The sequence below is a fragment of the Chelmon rostratus genome, chromosome 16 (assembly GCF_017976325.1).
Source record: "Chelmon rostratus isolate fCheRos1 chromosome 16, fCheRos1.pri, whole genome shotgun sequence".
In the NCBI taxonomy this organism is placed as follows: Eukaryota; Metazoa; Chordata; class Actinopteri; order Chaetodontiformes; family Chaetodontidae; genus Chelmon; species Chelmon rostratus.
This window is the reverse complement of record NC_055673.1, coordinates 23,580,853-23,599,379: the sequence shown is the minus strand read 5'-3', so window position 1 is coordinate 23,599,379 and position 18,527 is coordinate 23,580,853. Positions and strand designations below refer to the sequence as shown.

Genomic DNA, 18,527 nt, shown 5'->3' with positions numbered 1-18,527 from the left:
GTACATTACCAATGTATCTATCTTTTCATTTTCTCAATATACTGCGTCTGAAATGGTAAACATCCAAATTCACAAGGACCAGTGGAATATGACTTTTCAACAGGACCTGTACATGACAAGAATAAAAGAGATTTTGATCTATAATGTGCAGTAAAAGCATTTTCAACATCATTTTATCGTGGTGACTGTAAGGTTGATGTGAGGGATAATTACCATGAAGAAATTATATTCTCCTTTTCACAGTGCTTTCCTTTTCTCTCCCTTCTGCCATTGCAGAATTTTGACAGCTACACTTGCACTGGAACAGCTGCGCCGTCTTCCATGATGCAATGTGAAATCAAACGGCACCTATACTGACATGTATACCTCAAAATTAAGCTGATATTGATGCCAAAAAGACACAGTCGGACCAAATTCTTTTTGGATCTGTAGTCGAGCACGTTGGATCTTAATTGAAACTGCGAGGTTAAAGTGGGGCGGGTCAGCTTTAGTTTGAAGGTTCATCCAAATTTGATGAATCAGCAGAGAAATATTCAAGGAGAAGGTTTACTCTCAGATGGTATGGTATGTTACATAAAGAGGATGGTGAAGATTTTTATTCATTTCCCTTGTCCTAAGGTTGCCTGCTAGGTAGGTGTATGTGGAGGTGATTACACTGGTTCTCCAGAAAGCCAGGACCACTTAAATTGATGAATCATTTGTCAAATCTCTCTTTAAATTATAGTCTGTTGGTATATTCTGCTCCACTGTTTCTGTCAGTTTAACTGAAATATATTGGATGTTGTATTTAGGTATTAGGTGTTGTTATAACCAATGACTCATACTGTCGGTATTTTTGGGAGGACAGTCTCGACTTTGACCTCATAGTCTATGCTTCATTTCAGATCTAATGAGCTCTGTGTACTCTGTGTGCGTGTCTGAGCCTGTCAATGATGTACTTGCAGGTGTCCAGAGAGTCTACGCCCAGACACCGTCAGGCCCTGCTTACTGCCATGCAAGAGAGACTGTATCGTCACCCCGTACAGCGAGTGGAGCCCCTGCCCATCAACATGTCAAGCAGGTAGCTCCGGCTCTTTGGCTCCAGTTCACACAGTAATCTGTCACACAGGCCAAATGCAGTGTTAATAGAGAGAATTCATAAAAGCTTTTGTACGACTGTGTTTCTCAGTCAGGCCTAATGAAGCATACCAAATGTGTTCATCACTATTTCAGCACGAGCAGACCATAAAATCATCATGCACACTAAAACAGAATACCAAAAATTCCAATTCTATTTGGGTTGTTACATGTTTAATAAATGTTAATGAAAGGGAAATATCAGGGTTTCCTGTGGGATATTGGTGAGTGGAGATGATAAGTCTTATATTCTTACTAAAGACCTCTAAGGTATTATTTTATAGAGGGGTAAATAGACTCTTCTGATGATAAGAGAGGCCTTTGTCAATTCAGTGGGGTCAGGCCGCCTCCACAAAAAGCAGCTGCTGGAAATCCTGATGGTGCTGCCTAATCTGGAGCCCATTTGCCAAGCAAATAAGGCATATGGAGCTCCAAACAAGCGTCAGCCTCAGTGTTAAACATGTGTGTTGCTGTCTCTCCCTTGAGTTCGGCTTTCTGTATTGGCATAGTTACTCCTCAGAGGCATCTGCTGCTTAAAATGGGGCTAAACTAACTGTGCTTACTGTCAGTACTGAGGCTCAGAAAGTTCCATCAACATGGTTATTATGTCCATGGGACCTTGACACTCTTCTTTGCCCATTCATATAAAGTTGTGCACTATGTTTTCAAAACATGGGCATAGCGGTAAAAATGATATCATTTTTTTTTCTTTACAAACCCCTATGCCAACTGCCAAATTGCCAAACAATAAAAAAACCTACCGAAGCATCATCGTGTTTAGTTGTGTTGCCTTGATTTTCACTTCCTTAGTCACTGCATGTCTTACCTCAGTATGCCAATGGACTTAATCTGAAAATAATGGCATACATCGCTATGACATGTATTAACTCTGCCAAGTGCATTAAGGAAGTGAAGACCATGGCAAACAGTCAAGAGCTCAAAGATCACAGCAGATCATCAGCTGTTGATGCTAAGATTATAGCAGAAAAAGAAGAAGCAACAGTTACCCTCTATTAGCTTCTTTTCCAAAGAAACCATACTTCTCCCCCTGACACACTGCCCCACCTTTTGTGTTTCATTGTATATTGCATAAGTATAGTGTTATATCTATGTAATTTAATCATGTCTAAGACATGACTGTCTAAGGCATGACTGTGGTGCATGCAATGCACACTCAAATGTGTTGTTAAAAGCAACTATATCAGATGACTTGGACTACTGTGAAAGATTGTCCAAGGCGTACGATGCACCTTGCCCAGTGCATGCTGGGATAGGTGGCAGGCCCCGATGACCTTGACAACCAATGCACACTTGGTAAGGACCCCTTGGTGTCCCTTTTTAAGGCCCTGGGTAACCCTTTAACATAATTTTTCAACCTGCAGGGTAGAACAATAGATTTCTATAGACAGCCCATTCTCACTCCCAACATGTCAAATGACTGAGTATAAAGAGCAAGAGGAGGGTTGGGGTGGCTGGATGGGCACAGGGCCTTCACCCAGGTAACTGGGGCCTGTGTCCTGTGTGAAACCAAAAGTGAACTTTGACTCCTTTTTACTTGTGTACGTGCTGTAAAGTAAACTAATGTAACATATTTAACTGAAGCAATGTAACTAACAATCTATTATTAACCCAAACCGTGATGTTTTCCTCAACATGTCGAGGTAGTTTTGGTGCCTACACCTAACCAGCAAGCTTTGTTTTGGAGGTCTAGCCAGACATTGCACATTTCTGATTTCTAACTTGACGACTGAGCCCTGCATGTTCAAAACTGACGTTAGATAGGTACGCAGAGCATCGCAGTTTCAAATGTAGGACCACTGACCAAGCTGCATATGTGACGAGTTGAGAGTGAGAACGTGTTGACCTTGAACGGGATGAGCAATTTTCTGTTGGCATGTAGCACGGCCATCTGCATTTCTAGCCCTTTGCTATCTGAAAGCTCTTTATCTCCGTATGACGTGATGAAGCTGCATTACATTCTGTTATAAATTATCCTCCAACAGGAATCACCAGCACTTTGGCATTGTGAGAACTGCAATCTGATATGATAGTCCTGATATAGATGTGGACTTCCTGTAAAGTCAATAACCTCTCCCACCCTTGGAGCTCTATTGGATACCAGAGAGCAGATGATGGAGATGGTATTCAATATTCCACTTAATCGTATTAGCCTCCCCTGTAGGTCAGCAGGGGGTGAGGAAATAGATGCATTACAAACCAATGGGCTTCATTATATTCAGTCTACACCGACAGATTTAATGAAATATGTCCAAGATCACACAAAAGACATCTGTTTTTCAAGTACCTTTTCAAATGTGGGTCATGCTGAAACTACAGCAATTTGCTCTGCTGCATTTGGTATTTTACATTTACACTCAGTTGCCACTATGTTAGGTACACTTTTTGTGTCTCCACTCAGGTGGTAGCACCAAGAAGAAGCAGTACAGGAAACGTATTGTCATCCAGTCGCCAGCTAATGGCGGACAAGACTGTCCTGAAGTGCTGAACCAAGAGAGAGACTGTGAGGCTCAGTCTGTCTGTCAAGGATTCAGGTAACTGGTAACATCCGTACACACTGTTCACCAGCAAGTACAAGTTCATCATCTCGATATTTTTGCTTTACTTCATTACTTACCATTTTTCATAAATGGCATTTAAAAATAAGTACACCTGAACCCAACATGAGCCTGAACATTTTTACAAAGCCATTCTAGAATAATTCATAACATATGAAAAATAAAGGATGTATTCCAGCAGTAATTAGGTGAGTGGTTCAAATACACTAAAAACTGTGTTGAGCTGTAAAATATTTCATGTGCATATATTATCTCTTTGTTTGCAGTAGAGCTTCTTTTCCCGCAAATTTTTAATTGGTGTTCTGCCATGAAAATTCTGAGCGAAGCTGATGGCCTAAAAAGACGATGCCCCCACTTTTCTATAGGGAAGGCACATCGTGATTTGGAACATATGACGTTATAACAATAGGCTATTTTCCCATTTTTACATAACATGGTCTCTGGAGGATGGACCCTTGATTTTTGTCTTCTGGCTTTTCTTTTTTAAAGTAAATTCATGTTCCTTCAGTTACTGATAAATTTCATGATTCCGACAGTCAGCTCCAGCCCATCACTACACCCACATGGCATATTCTTACACCCTCATTATTACTGCTGTTGTGCAGTTGCTTCCTTCACACCTGGTCAGGGACTACAGATGAAAACTAGCCTCTTGGCTAATTCTGGCAGATTTTCATTAATGAGAAATGAACTTCAGATGAACCACCAGAATAATTATTATTTTCATTTATTTAAACTATGCTGTTATTTCCAAAAAGCATTTATAAGCCTCACTGCCACCCCAGCCCTCACCTGTAGGCATTGACTCTTTGTTCCTGTAGGAGCGACTTTATCACCATTCCACACTTCCTGCAGTGCTTAACATGATGTTTGCTAGTAAGGAGTGACAAGATCAGAGCCTAGATTGCACATATCAACTCTGTACATACTCTACCTTCACATTATAATCCATTTTCATGGAGTTGGCTGACTGAACTTTACATTGTTGTTGTCGTAGCAACAATGCTCTAAGAATAGCTAAATTATCCGTGTGTGGTTGGCTCCCTCCGGCGCTTTTTTAAAAGGTGTACTGAACAGTGCATTTTCTAGGGTTTGCTATCAAGGCATCTAGCTTTTCTTCTTCCTTTCCATCTGGTCCCGGGATTTGAAGTAGCACCCATTCACTCCCCCCCTGCATCGAGGCTCAAGACACCTCTGATTTTTATACTTCTTTTTCAGATGGAAAACACACAAGTGGCGGCGATGCCAACTGGTTCCATGGTCTGTCCGTCAGGACAGCCCTGGAGCTCAGGAGACCTGTGGGCCGGGCATGCAGGTTCGGGGTGAGCAACCACACACACACACACACACACACACACACACACACACACACACATACACACACAGACTTCATTGTCATCATCTTTTCTTCTCTACATAAACACATTAGTAAAACGGAGCAGGAAGAACAGTGTAGCCACGAGCAGTCATTAAGAAAATGCATTAAACTGAGCTGAGACCTGTTTTTAGTGGGGATCTGGGACCATTGATCAGATCTTTCCAGCTAAATGCTCTCTTTACAAGAGCCTGGAACAGTGGAGCTGGCAACAAAATAGTATCTGTAGTCTTCATTCATTCATTCATTCTTCTTTTATATGAACATTTGATCAATGAAAGTGACTCCTTGGAAAAAAAAAAAAGTGCAAACCATGCAATGGTGGTAGCACAAGTTTCAGCCTTCGAGATAATTCAGAGATAGTAAAGCTTTTCAAAAATAATGGCTGCTCATTCACTTCCTTTTTCAGAGAGAGAGAGAGAGGGTCAGTCGCTCATGTGTGCTTTATTTTCTTATGTTGCTGCCTGTGAAGATTCTCATTTATCCAGGTCATGGTGCTAAGCACTTTCTGATATTGCAAAGTAAGTGCACATGAATGCTGCATCTGTGTTTGCTCCCTAACCAAAACTTCCACTGAATCACGCCGAGATGTTCTTTTAATAGCTTTGTTGTGTGAGAGCCTGTGCGGTGCCTGATCTATATGTTGAGAGTGGACTCAGGATGCACAAACTTCCTTCAGTGCACCACATTGTGTGGTGGACGTAGCCGTCCTGTGTGAGAGCCCTGCGATATGTTCACCATTGACGCGACACGATGCTTGTGCCTCTTCTAACATGTCGCCTGGTGCCATAGAAAGCGTTGCAAAGGATCACTTCATTGAACGAACTGGGTGGTCAGAGTATAAAGACGCATGGCTACATCAGCTGTGTTCAATTATTTATTTTCCAAATGTTTGCACAGGCTATGTTATACAAACACACTAACAATGATTTACTATGATGATGATTTCAGTGTCTACAGAACACCAGCAGGAAGATCTCAGAACCAACAAACCATGCACCATTCCTTTAAGAGACCAGCTGAGTGTAACGCTAATGCCTGTGGCCTGAGAGAGGATTCAGGCAGATGGTTGACTCATTATCAGTGCACACACTCAGACTCCTATTAAAGTCTCAGAGACCAGGGGCATTATCTGACTCCAATGATGAGCATCCTGCTCCTCCATCTTGGGAGGTTCTTGTCATTATGTACCATTACCTGTAATAGTATACTCTGAGCTGGAGAGACACAGTTCAATACTAGTCTCTCACTATTCATTTGCGCACTCAATACAACTTGCAGAAGGCCATAGTCATTTTCTAGTATTTCCCATGAATGTGTGTGTGTGTGTGCGTGTGTGTGTGTGTGGAGGGGGGTGGGGGGGGTTGCCTGTGTTTTCTATGGGGCAGTTTAACGAAGGCCAACTTTTAGCCATCGAACCAGCCAGTGGTGTGTTTAGCATTGGCTCGGCCTGATAAGACTCAAGCCGAGCCAGTGTGGGCTGACAGATGCCACGGAACAACACCCTCAGCCTTTAGACCATTAGCAGCTTCCCTCTGCTCTGCTGACCTCTGCGGGCTGATAGTTTGAAAGTCTGTCGGGTTGGTTGACCACACACACATACTCGCAGCTGGATTTGGTGGCGTGTGTGGACTACAATTAACCTGCTGTGGTCAGATGTTACTACTGTACATTTACTCAAGTACTATACTTCACTATGAATTTGTGGTGATTGGACTTTGAGTATTTCCCTGATGTTCTACTTTATGCTTCTACTTTTAAGGGACTTTTTAAGGGGTTTATAAGGGAACTATATTTTTCCCTCTACTAGGGTTGTTTCAAGACTTTAGTTAATAAAGATTCAGATTTTATGTGCCTACTGAGTGATGAGCTAATATAATATAATCATGTAAACACTTAACCCTACATTGTTAAATACAATATTTTAAATATAATAATGATAACAACAATTATAATAATTGCTCTTACTTGCATACATAATGCATTCCCTTAGCAATATTTATGTATTTTTATTAGCTTTTTAAAGGCAGGACCTTTACAACCAATCAAGAATATTCATCTGTTTTTTCTTGGTAAAGGATCTGAAACTTCTTCCACCGCTGCTATAATGCAATGAGAAGTGCTGTACAGGGTGTGAACTGAGCATGCAGCGATTGCCAGATGGCAGTACAAGCAGGACTACTGACCTGTGTGTAGTGACTCTTTCAGAGATGAAAACAGTGTCCAGCAGGTGATTGGCGCCGTCACTCCATTCTAACGCTTGTTTATTGACTTAGACAACACTATGTTGAGTGATAGCAGGCAAACAACATCACCTTAAAAGTGAGAAAATAACATTTTTTCAGCAGTTCATCAGTTTTTTTTTTTCAAAAACTGCTGGATCTAAAGGTCATTTTTACCACATACAACTCTTTTTGGATAGTGCTAGGGGCTTATTGTCTCAAGGTATGCGGTGGAGTGTAAGAGGAGCGTGTTGACCACAAAACACCAAATGAAAAGTCTCCATCCTCCAAATAAAACCCCATTTGCTCGTTTCTCCTGTAGCTGTTTCATGTCGGAAGCAGGATGGTGGACAGGCAGACCTCGAAGCTTGTCTTAAGTTCGCCAGCTCCATGCCGCCTCTCACACAGCCCTGCCAGCTGCCCTGCCAGGAAGACTGTCAACTCAGCAGCTGGTCCAAGTTCTCCCCCTGCACAGCTGATTGCGTGGGCGTCAGGACCCGCAAGAGGATGCTAGTTGGTGAGTGACACACTTTCCATCCAGATTGCATTAACCTTTAAAGTAAGATCAGTGGATGTGAAAAACTTGTTTTAAATTTTAACTTTTTAGATGTGTAAAGTTGACTGAGAGGGCTCAAAACCTCCCTGTTGTTTTAAATTACTAAATTCCTACAGTTCCACAGAAAACGGCTCAGTCCAAGCAGGCTGAGACCCCGGAGCAGCGTAACAGCTGGGGCTCCGTGCCTTGCTCAAGAATTAATAATCAAAAAGAGGCAAATTCATTTTTAACGCAATTATTAAGTAGTTATAGTTATTGTTTTTTAATGTTTTTTGCAGGGAAGAGCAAAAAGCGGGACCAGTGTAAAAACCACCAGATGTATCCTGTGAGCGAGACCCAGTACTGTCCATGTAACAAATACAACGCCCAGCCGGTGGGCAACTGGTCGGACTGTGTCCTACCTGAGGGCGGCCGCATGGAGGGTCAGCTGGGCATGAAGGTCCAAGGAGACATCAAGGAGTGTGGCCAAGGATACCGCTACCAGGCCATGGTGTGCTATGACCAGGACAACCGCATAGTGGAAACTTCTCGCTGTAACAGCCACGGTGAGTTCTCCATGTTCAAATAACCCGCTAACCCGAACCCTGACTTTTCTCGATTTTTAGAGACAGCAGCAGTAATCACAACTCAATTGAAAAACACAGATGAAAATAAAAATGGGGAAGTTTAGTTCAAACTGTTGACAAATCATTAACACCCCCTAGTAAACCCAAGCCCAGTTTCTAGATTATTGCATTTTACTGAAACAAATTAAATGCGTCTGTTAAAGGATGCACCAGGTAAACAGGGAATCCTATTTCTTACAATATTATTTCTCTGTCATTTATGATTTGTAACAATAATGGTTAACATCCATTATTGTGTTTATTGTCGAGTGTATTTAGCTGATCACTTACCACTGAATGCCAACATCTGATGAATTTGACTTAGTCTAACCCACTTTCCTCAGTTCAAGAAACACTATGTGTCTTTTGGAAGAAGAAACTACAGGTTTTTCTCTTTTGAAATGGAAAGTTTGCTGACTAAGACATTCTTCTTCTATGCTTTTGTTCCACTATCATTGAGCATATACCATTATCCTGTAATAGTAACGTGGTCACAGTGGCTGCTGCTCAGCAAAAGTCACATCGTCTTCGCTAAGTTGGTTAAATTGCTAAACACATCTTTATCCAGACTAAAACAGCATTGTTCTCCCCCCACACTAATCTCCAGAGTGTGTACATCTTAGAACATTGGGTGCTTCATTGTTTCCAGGGTAAATGCAGCTTCTGCCACTGAGGGTCAGGGGCTATGCGGTAGTAAAGTTAAGACACTCATTCACCTCTAAATTTGCCTGTGATCGTTAATTTTAAAAGCCTGTATAGCTGAATACAAGGCAGAGCTGTTGCCATCAACCTGAATTGATGCTAATTTTGCCAGACAATTACAAAATAATGATTTGTATGACCACAGTGCAGCAGCTTGGGAATGACTGCTGGTTAACATGTAGTGTTTATGGGCTGCAATAAAATCACTATCACATGCTCATCCAACTGAAACAGGAAAAACTGTAATGAGAACAACTGTATGGTGAATTTCTTTGTGTTGGAACACAATGATGGTGACCACAGAGAGCAGGAGGAGACTGAACAGAGGCGTAATGGGCCGTCACTCGGCTCGGTAGCGGCTCAGTCACAGGGTGTGCTTAGGAGTGAAACCACATCACAACAGTAATATCACAGTGTACTCACACACATTGGTTCCTTCCAACAGTCAAATGCGATTTCTTTAACCATGGCTACCATCTCGACCTACTCATGACCACATAGTTACAGCATGTTAGTCTTAGCCCACCTTAAGCACAGATTTGTATCTGTACTGACTCATGCGGTTTGTTTTGGATGGCACTGACAGACAGCCTGTTTTGGTATAGAAGATGATGAAGATTTGTTGGATGTAACCCATCTTATAACATGGACTTCAAATGAGACAGACTCTGAAATGGGTCACAGCTGGAATCTACCGGTTCTTTTCACAGTGATCTTATTTTTAGTCATGCTGGAGGCTCCATGCAAAAGAGAAGGACTTTTGATGTGTTATCTTACTGAGATGTGTAAAGTAGACAACAATTGTTCTTCAGCTCGCAATCCTGCCCAAATATGTGGGATCAGTCAACCTGTCAGATCACATTTGACCCAGCTCACGGTCAGTTACCAGTGCATCCTTTGTCCAAACCTCCAGTGTAAATTCCACAATCAATCAGGGGAACTTGGGCATATATTTGCTGCCAGCAGCCCAAATCTGTCAGGCCACTTTGCGATGAGCTGTATTAACATTCCACAGTATATTCCAGCAAAGGGAGAAAAGGGAATTAAGAATCAAAGTGCTGTCGTATTCGGCATCTTAGCCCTGGGAAAATACAGAGCACATCAAAGCACTCGGGGGAATGAGCATGTCTGTGTTTGCACATTGAGAAAGTGAGTCAAAGCTCTCCCCCTAAGATTGGGCTGCTTGATGGTAACTTGCTCGCACTGAAAAAAGATAATGGACTCAAAGTCGGTACTGCTGCTTGCTTGCTTTCTGATTTAGGGGTCCTTGATTGGCTCACTTATACCAGAGGGTATTGTGGGAGGAAGACGGTAATTGCTCACTCCTTCCTGTTGATATTTACCCTCTGACTAACACTGGATATCAATGATGGTAGATTTGTTTATGACAGGAAAGGACTGCATGGGTGAATCTGGAGTCAGCACCAGTGAGCAACTTGTTTTCATGCCTGAAGAAAGTTTGTGATTAGCAGCAAGGCTAGTGGTTTTCTGCCGGAGTTCTGTGTTTGATTAGAAAGTCCAACCGTCAGATTGAGGATCCTATCTCCCTCACAACAGGTTAGATCAACATGTAGTCAAGTTATTGTCAAAAAACATTCCTCAGATAATCTTATATTGCTATTTTAGATCTGCAGTAACTCATTAAATCACTTTTCTGGTATGTTTACTTTTTGGGTGATTCGTTTCCTGATCTCCTTTTGACGACCTTCGGAGAACTGCTGTACATTTTTGCTTTCAGTCAAATCTGTGTTTATGGAAACACATACACAACCCCGATTCCCAAAAAGCTGGGACACTTTGTAAAACATAAATATCAGCAGAATGCGATCATTTGCAAAATAAGAGCACATTTTCACATTCTGTTATTGATGTTAAACACAGCATCCTAACTTTTTTGGAATCAGGGTTTTAGAGCTATCTTTGTATTTGTCAACAAGTTGACCTTGTTGGTCACAGGTCGATCAGCTGATCAGCTGTGCCGTGGAAATATGTGGTGTCGACATCACCACATAGTCTGACTGGGTCAGCTGGAAAATGTCCGTGCTGAAAGTTCCCACCACAACCCCCTGGGCTATCAAGCAGTCTATTCCTCCAATTGTACCATGGACTGGCCACAATATGCCAGCAGACCACCGGACCCATTGAACAGAGATCCGCTCCAGTCTAGGCTTGATTTGCATTATGCAATTTTACCCAAGAATGCAATTTGATATCTCAATTCAATCAACAGTTTTCATCAGGAGTATTAGATATTATTATATTTGTGTTAAAGTTAGTGACGCATTGTACAGCAGAAGTGCACAGTAGTTGTACCTCAGGGATCAGTGTTATGTCCCCTGTCATTTAGTCTTGATGACAGCGTCATTGGATAGAACTGCAAGTGAAAAGTGTCTTTTCCAAAATGCTGAACTTGAAGTGAAATGACTGATAAGTCCATTTCTGCACAGAGTAAAGAAACCAGATGGAGGCCATGTGCAGTTGTAACGTATACTAACTGCATTTTCGTTTACTGCTCCAGTAACATGTCATTGACAGTTCTCTTTTTGTCTGCAGAGGATCATGGATCTTTACCACCGCTTGTCTGTTGTTGTGTGATTGGTTGCAGGGTACATCGAGGAGGCCTGCATAATTCCCTGTCCGTCTGACTGCAAACTGAGCGAGTGGTCCAACTGGTCACGCTGCAGCAAGTCCTGCGGCAGTGGGGTCAAAGTTCGGTCCAAGTGGCTCAGAGAAAAGCCCTACAACGGTGGGAGACCATGTCCTAAACTGGACCATGTCAACCAGGTGAGCAAGGTCTAACTTTAAACTAATGCAAGCTGAGAGAAAGGTTACTTTTGCTCTTACTTTAAATGTATATATCTGTTTAATTCCTGAGCACAATAATCTGAATGACCCTTTTTTCTGTTACTCCCTTCTCTTCTTTGATGAATGGATTCCATCCACAGGCTCAGGTAAGTACACTGTTTATTATTATTTAATTTTTGTACGCCTTTCCATAGTGGATGTTGGTCTTTACTTTTTCTGAAATATTGGTTGTCTTGCTTTAGTCAAATTGTTAAAGGAAAAGTCCAATAAATAGTCTAATAATGGTCTAATTGGTTTACTGATAACTGCAGATCAGTTTCAGGACACATACAAAATCCAGTTTACACTTTTTCTCGCGTTTCATTTTAAGATTAGACAGGTGACTGTGGTCTTTGTGTGTGTCAGGTGTATGAGGTGGTGCCGTGCCTCAGTGACTGTGGGCAGTACGTCTGGGTGGCAGAGCCCTGGAGTGTGTGGAAGGTCAGCAACGTGGACCTGAAGGACAACTGTGGTGAAGGAGTTCAGACCAGGAAAGTCAGGTAAGAATCAAAATCCACCTTTAGCCAAGAAAGCCCCAAATGCCTATAAGAGTTCTTGGCTCACCTGTTTTATTGAGGATAAGGTAGCTTGTGTGAACTTTGGATAGCGTTTCCCAGCATGCACTGCATCATTCAGCAAAAAAAGACTTTTTTTGTTTTTGTGTATGTCCTACAACTGTCACATGTGTCACCAAAGTTAGTTTTGAGATTGTTCAGGTGAGAAATGATCCATTTTATGCGGTGGATTTATCAAAATAGTGCTTACTTGCAAATGTTTTGGGAGAAGGGTGAGGCAAGACTGGCTGCTCATGTCATCTCAGCTCAGGAGCTGGCCAGCCGCATGATCTCAGCAGAGATTTGCTATTTTACCCATGTCTCTTATGTCTCCATGGCATTTTAACCGAGAGATATCATTCTTTTTGAAAGATAACCTTTGCTCTTAATTTTTGCTACTACCAAATTGGGGTTGAAGGTTGTAAGAAAATCTACCTATTGGTGCCTCAGCAGCATTTTTAACGTATAATAAGCAAATGAAATTGAATACGTAACACTGTTGGCTTCATCTATCTGTTCGAATTATGCTTTTATTCAGAGTGAGAGAAAGTGAGAGCTGGGCTAAAATGTCTGCATTGCAAGAAAGAAGAGTGTTATCCTTCCTCTCTGAGGCCGCATCACTGATGTATTTTGCCATTGAAGCCTTAAATCATGGCCGTTGTGAACGCAAAGGACATGTCAATATCAGTTTCATCATTGAACTTTATTAGAGAGTGAATTCTGCTCCCTATAATATGAGACATTATATACGCAGTCAGTGATAAAACTATAAGATTGCTTAATCCTTGCTTGCTCACTTGCTGCATGTAAAGCATTTTACCATATTAGGTTTTATTTATCCACGCTGTTGACATTAATGTTAACAAATATAGCAAGAGTCTTGGTATGGTTTGTTTGTGGAAATAGACTTATTGACTTACTTGAAGCACTTTGTGTCCAGATGTATGCTGAACACTATAGACGGGCCCTCTGAGCAGGTGGAGGACTACCTGTGTGACCCAGAGGAGATGCCTCTGGGGGCCCGCAACAGCCGGCTGCCCTGCCCTGAGGACTGTGTGTTATCAGACTGGGGAGCCTGGAGCCCATGTCCACTGGTAAGAGCGTCACATTACCTCTCTGTCACTGTACTACTCTTGTATACAGTGCTGTATGTTCACAGAAGAGGAAGATAGCCTTCATACTCTTTGCATTTTTGGGGCAATTTAGTGGACAGCTGAAGAACAGGAAAGAGGGAGAGTGAGAGGTAAAAGTACCCATCCAGGATCCAACCAGGGAAGATATGATCACAGTCTATGGAGAGCGTCTTCACCCCTACTTCACCTCTGTCACTGCCATTTGTCTATATCATAGAGTCAGCTTAATTACATTTCTATACCTTTTTATTTCTGATGTTATCAAACTGCTGCAAGGCATCCGTCATATTTTGCTTATTTCCTTCTCTTTGTCTCCTAACAAACCAGTTCAGTAGAGAAGCACTGACTTTTGTTAACGACAAAGTAAATCCCTTCCAGTTGCTTGTTTGATGATCAAACAGTGTGAGATCCATTACACTAAAGGCAAAGATTGAATTTTTGGGAAATTGTACCAGTTTTGTGGTCTGGATAGCAACATTTCATTAAAAAGGTTCCCAACATCAGAGTTTTTGAATGAAAAAGCACTGAAGGAACAAAACACACAAATCAGCCCTTTTCCCTTGGGACCCTGCTTCAAAGCAGATTCTCACTCGTGTGCTGCTCTCCTCAGTTCCGATAGTACTATGGGACTCTCATTTATTTGGGTGACGCCGCTCAGAGAGAGTGACAGAGAGTGGTAGATGAAGACAGAGCTCATCAGTGATTAGCAGGGGTTACAGGTGACTTTGAGCTCATTGTTTAATTGTCTGGCTGCAACTTTACTGTTGCTGTAAAAAACTCTAAAAACAGAGCGTACACGAACTGCTCAGCAGTTAACAGAAGACAAACCCAGCCAGAGACAAGATGACGAACATAGTGGAGCATTAGAGTTAAACAAGCTCACTTCTGTAAATTAACAACTCTTTGCTAAAAAGTTTGGCATATGTGCAGCCTCCTTCTGCTCTCCCCAAGCTGCCACAAGTTGTCTTTGTCGTTTTCTTTTGAGTATAAGAAACAACTTACTTATTTGAACTAAGAATCGTGCATTCACTTTAATAATCTGTTTGAGCAGAAGAAGGCAGGGATAAAGTCACCTTATCAATTAATCTGTTTGTGGTAAAATCTCTTCATATCAGCAGCAAGCAGGGACAAACCAAATAAAGTCTGTTCACTTTTCAGTCAACTCCCACAGCGTCATCTCGACACACAGCGACACTGTATGTTTTAGTCAGATTTAATCAGATCGTCATATGTGTTTTGACCTGTTCTGTTGTTTGTAGTCCGTGTGCAGACATTACTCTTTCATGAAATGCTGAAAGGTCCACAGTGGCATGTAGGCCAGCTGCAGAAAGCACATAACGTTTAAATGTGGTGAGAGAAACTTCATGAACAGTGTTTAACTTCACAGGAGATACGGACAATAACAAAGGCTGTTTACTTGTCATATGTGCACATGCTCTAACAGTATGCATGAATAAGTCAGGATCCTTCCTTCTGTTCCTAAGCCATGCAGTGACAACAGTACCCGGGAGAGAAGTGCTTACCCGCTCCGCAAGCCTGGAGAGGAGAAGGGGTGTCCTCCGACTAAAGAGACCGAGCCCTGCAAACTCAACAGCAACTGCTTCCACTACTCCTACAACATCACTGGTGAGGCTCAAACAGAGCATCAACTACATGCAGTTATCAGACGGAGCAGAATTTACAGTTAAACATGAAGTCTTGCTCCTGAGCAGGATTCCATTAACGCTGCTGGTACATGAAGCTGTATGCTGTTTTTGCTGATGAAACCTGTCCCTGCAGATTGGAGTACCTGTCAGCTCAGTGACAGAGCAGTGTGTGGAAATGGCATCAAGACCCGTATGCTGGACTGTGTGCGTAGCGACAGCAAATCTGTTGACCTCAGGTTCTGCAAAGAGGTGGGTTGTGCAGCATTTCCTGTTAAAGCCACTGTTGTTTCGTCCTTGTGAAAGGCTGAGTTAATGAAAGCCTATTTTCTCTTGCAGCTGGGCCTGGAGAGGAAGTGGCAGATGAATGCTTCCTGTGTTGTGGAATGTCCTGTCAACTGCCAGCTATCTGACTGGTCACCGTGGTCTGAGTGCACCCACACCTGTGGGCTGTCAGGTATGTGTGTGTACTTCTATTCATTGCAGTGTGTCCACGCCAAAGCAGCCTAGTGCTTGGGCATGTTGAGGCATCTGCGTCCCCTGAAAATGTGGTTTTCAATTTGTGTCCAACTCTGGTGCGATCTCATGTAGGCAAGAACAGAAAATGAGCAACCACAGGGTTAAATGATTCTGTGTGACAGTAGACAAAGTTAGCTGTTTCATTCTCTTTAACTGTCATTTCTCCCATTATGTTATAGTACAGAACACATCATCTTATTTATTAAAGATAAACTTCTGGTATAGCACAGTCTTGTAGGAGTTGTAGGACAGCCTTGGGAAGTACTCTGTACTCTGCGCTACTGTAAACTGTCAATCATTGGCCTAAACTAAATTGGTTTTCTCTGGAGCTGTCCGTGATGTAGGATGCATGACTGCAGACTCCTGGATGAATGACTTTGCCAGTTGGACATAAGATAAGATAAGATAAGCTGGGGAACAACTGATCATTATCTGGTGTGGTCTAAACCGACCTAACAAAAATATAGATGTGACCACAACTAGAAACTCCTAAAAATAAGACAGAATAGCCCCCATCGCACCCTTGTACTTCATCTCTAACACTGTCATCCCAATAGCAACAATACACAGTGCTTGTTGCCAGAAAAAGTTCCAAACCCTGATGACATCTTGGGGATCATTTTCTCAGACTTGACAGAACCACACTGGACACCACACAGTTTTCACAGGCTGAGGAGTATTCCTTATGATTAGCAACCTACATGTCAAATCAGTGGAGTCTCCCTTTAAGATGTTCCTATACTCGCTAACTCCTTAACAGTAACCATGACGTGAGAAGGCCCAAGCTGCTGCTGCTGTCTGAGCTTCAGAAATCAAATACTTTAGTTGAGAAATCAATAACAACACTGTTCTTGTGCATTCAATCCTATCACATGACATCCACCAGCAGATGGAGCTTGCCCAGTTGCAGTAGAATAGGTGTTCAAAATTGCATTTTTTTCTGTGTACATCAAAGACTTCTTGTCCTGTTTGCTCAAAAGCAGGGATTCAAAGGTCAGTGGTTGCCCTGGAAATAATACACTAACAGAAATAGTTTGGCTTCAGAATATTCAGCCATGACTTATTCTTTAACATAGCTTAGCATATAGCCATTGATAATATTTGATTACACTTCAGTGAAATTCCACCATGTAGCCTCTTCACACAACTTTAACACCATAACACTATCATAGCTGTGTGGTGATCCATCACTGCTGTAGGTCTGCAAAGCTCAGCTCCAGATTGTGTCCTAAAGGAAGTCAGCCTCTCCGATGGTAACCAGAAATGCTTCATGATGTGAGAAATGATGGTGTTATAGCTGTAATCCAACTGAGAGAGGAAAGTAATGTTCTTGCATGTAATTCCATAGGATCAGGTCATTGATTGGCAGTCCATTAGGAGCGTGTGCTCTGGTGCTCAGGGACCACTCACCTTTCTACGAGTCCTTGAGAAGAGCAGCAGGCAGAAGCAGCAAGAGCAAACAGTAGATATGAAACTAATACAAGCTTTAGTCATTATGGTAACCTTAATCTGTCCCCAGGCAACAAGGATTTCTTTCCTTGTGTGGAGAAACAGCAGGTAGGTCACACGAAGAGAGGGCCTCCTCGCTTTCCTTCCTGTGTTTCTTTTTATCTCCTGGCTGGCTGCGAGGACAAACTTCCCTGGAGGAGCTCCTTTCTGTTCCTGAGCCAGGAATAGCAATGAGCTGGATTTGTTATTTCAAGCAAATGAACATACCTGGAAGCAGCAAGGTGCTGTTATCAATCAGGTGGTGTAAAAAAACAGCAATTTTCCTGGATGTGTCCAACCTGTGTGCATAGATAATCATGGCTTTGTGTGTTCTGTAGCCAAACACTGTAATGACAGCTGGCACAGGCTTTCTTTTGCCCAGCAGCCCTCACTGCCACCCACCGCCCAACCCCAAACACTGCCATGGCCCCCTGCAGGGAGACCACTGAAGCATAAGAGTCATAATGGAGGGTGATGACTGGTTTGTGGGTGGTAGACACTATTATCTCCAGCAAAACAACCAGAGAACCAAACTGCACCCAGATATTAGCTGGGGAAGGTGAACTTTGTTTAGAGATGGTGTGTGCAGGAGTGTGTGTGCAGGCCTTACAGGTTTTTCATCAGGGGTGGAGGCATTTAGTCCCGCTTTTCTGGACCCTCCGTTATTAATGTGTTCACTTCACCGAGCTCTTTTATTTTAAGCTTCATTTAAACATATTTTGAGGTAAACACTGCATCAAATGGCAATGTGTAATGTGAAAGGGGTCGTTTGTCTTGATAAATGCCTCTTCTAGCTTATTGTTTAACCTTTACAGCGTATTTCTAGTATGGGTCAGTCTCACTGTTCGCTCGAGCCTCGTTTCACTGTGCCCCCCTGCTTCCAGTCTTTATGCTAAGCTAAGCTACGCCTCCTCGCTCTGGCTCCATACTTAATTCAAAGGTTGATATGAATTTTTTCTTCTAACTTTCAGCAAGACGGTGAATTAGTGTGTGACAAAATGAGTCAGAACACAGTATTTGTCCACATTATCAGCTTCATTGTTGCTTACAAATTTAACCATGCTAGTTGATTGTCTGTTTAGCCTTAGTTCCACCATTGATCTGTAATTTGCAGACAAATACTATCCCGGCTGTGTTTGTGTTTTGCATTTTGTTTGCTTACATACAAGTATTATTAAATTTACTTATGGTGTT

At 42.3% G+C, this 18,527-nt stretch overlaps 1 protein-coding gene across 1 annotated transcript in view; it reads left to right on the top strand.

Moving 5' to 3' along the window:
- thsd7aa (thrombospondin, type I, domain containing 7Aa) overlaps positions 1-18,527 on the top strand; it is a 133,999-nt gene that overhangs the window by 91,408 nt on the left and 24,064 nt on the right. Inside the window, exons 10-21 of the mRNA XM_041954868.1 lie at positions 945-1,060; positions 3,536-3,668; positions 4,911-5,014; positions 7,612-7,806; positions 8,124-8,390; positions 11,758-11,936; positions 12,098-12,103; positions 12,363-12,496; positions 13,491-13,644; positions 15,168-15,309; positions 15,463-15,578; positions 15,666-15,783. Of these exons, the coding sequence (XP_041810802.1) occupies positions 945-1,060; positions 3,536-3,668; positions 4,911-5,014; positions 7,612-7,806; positions 8,124-8,390; positions 11,758-11,936; positions 12,098-12,103; positions 12,363-12,496; positions 13,491-13,644; positions 15,168-15,309; positions 15,463-15,578; positions 15,666-15,783 (1,664 nt within the window). The remainder of the gene's footprint in view (positions 1-944; positions 1,061-3,535; positions 3,669-4,910; positions 5,015-7,611; positions 7,807-8,123; positions 8,391-11,757; positions 11,937-12,097; positions 12,104-12,362; positions 12,497-13,490; positions 13,645-15,167; positions 15,310-15,462; positions 15,579-15,665; positions 15,784-18,527) is intronic.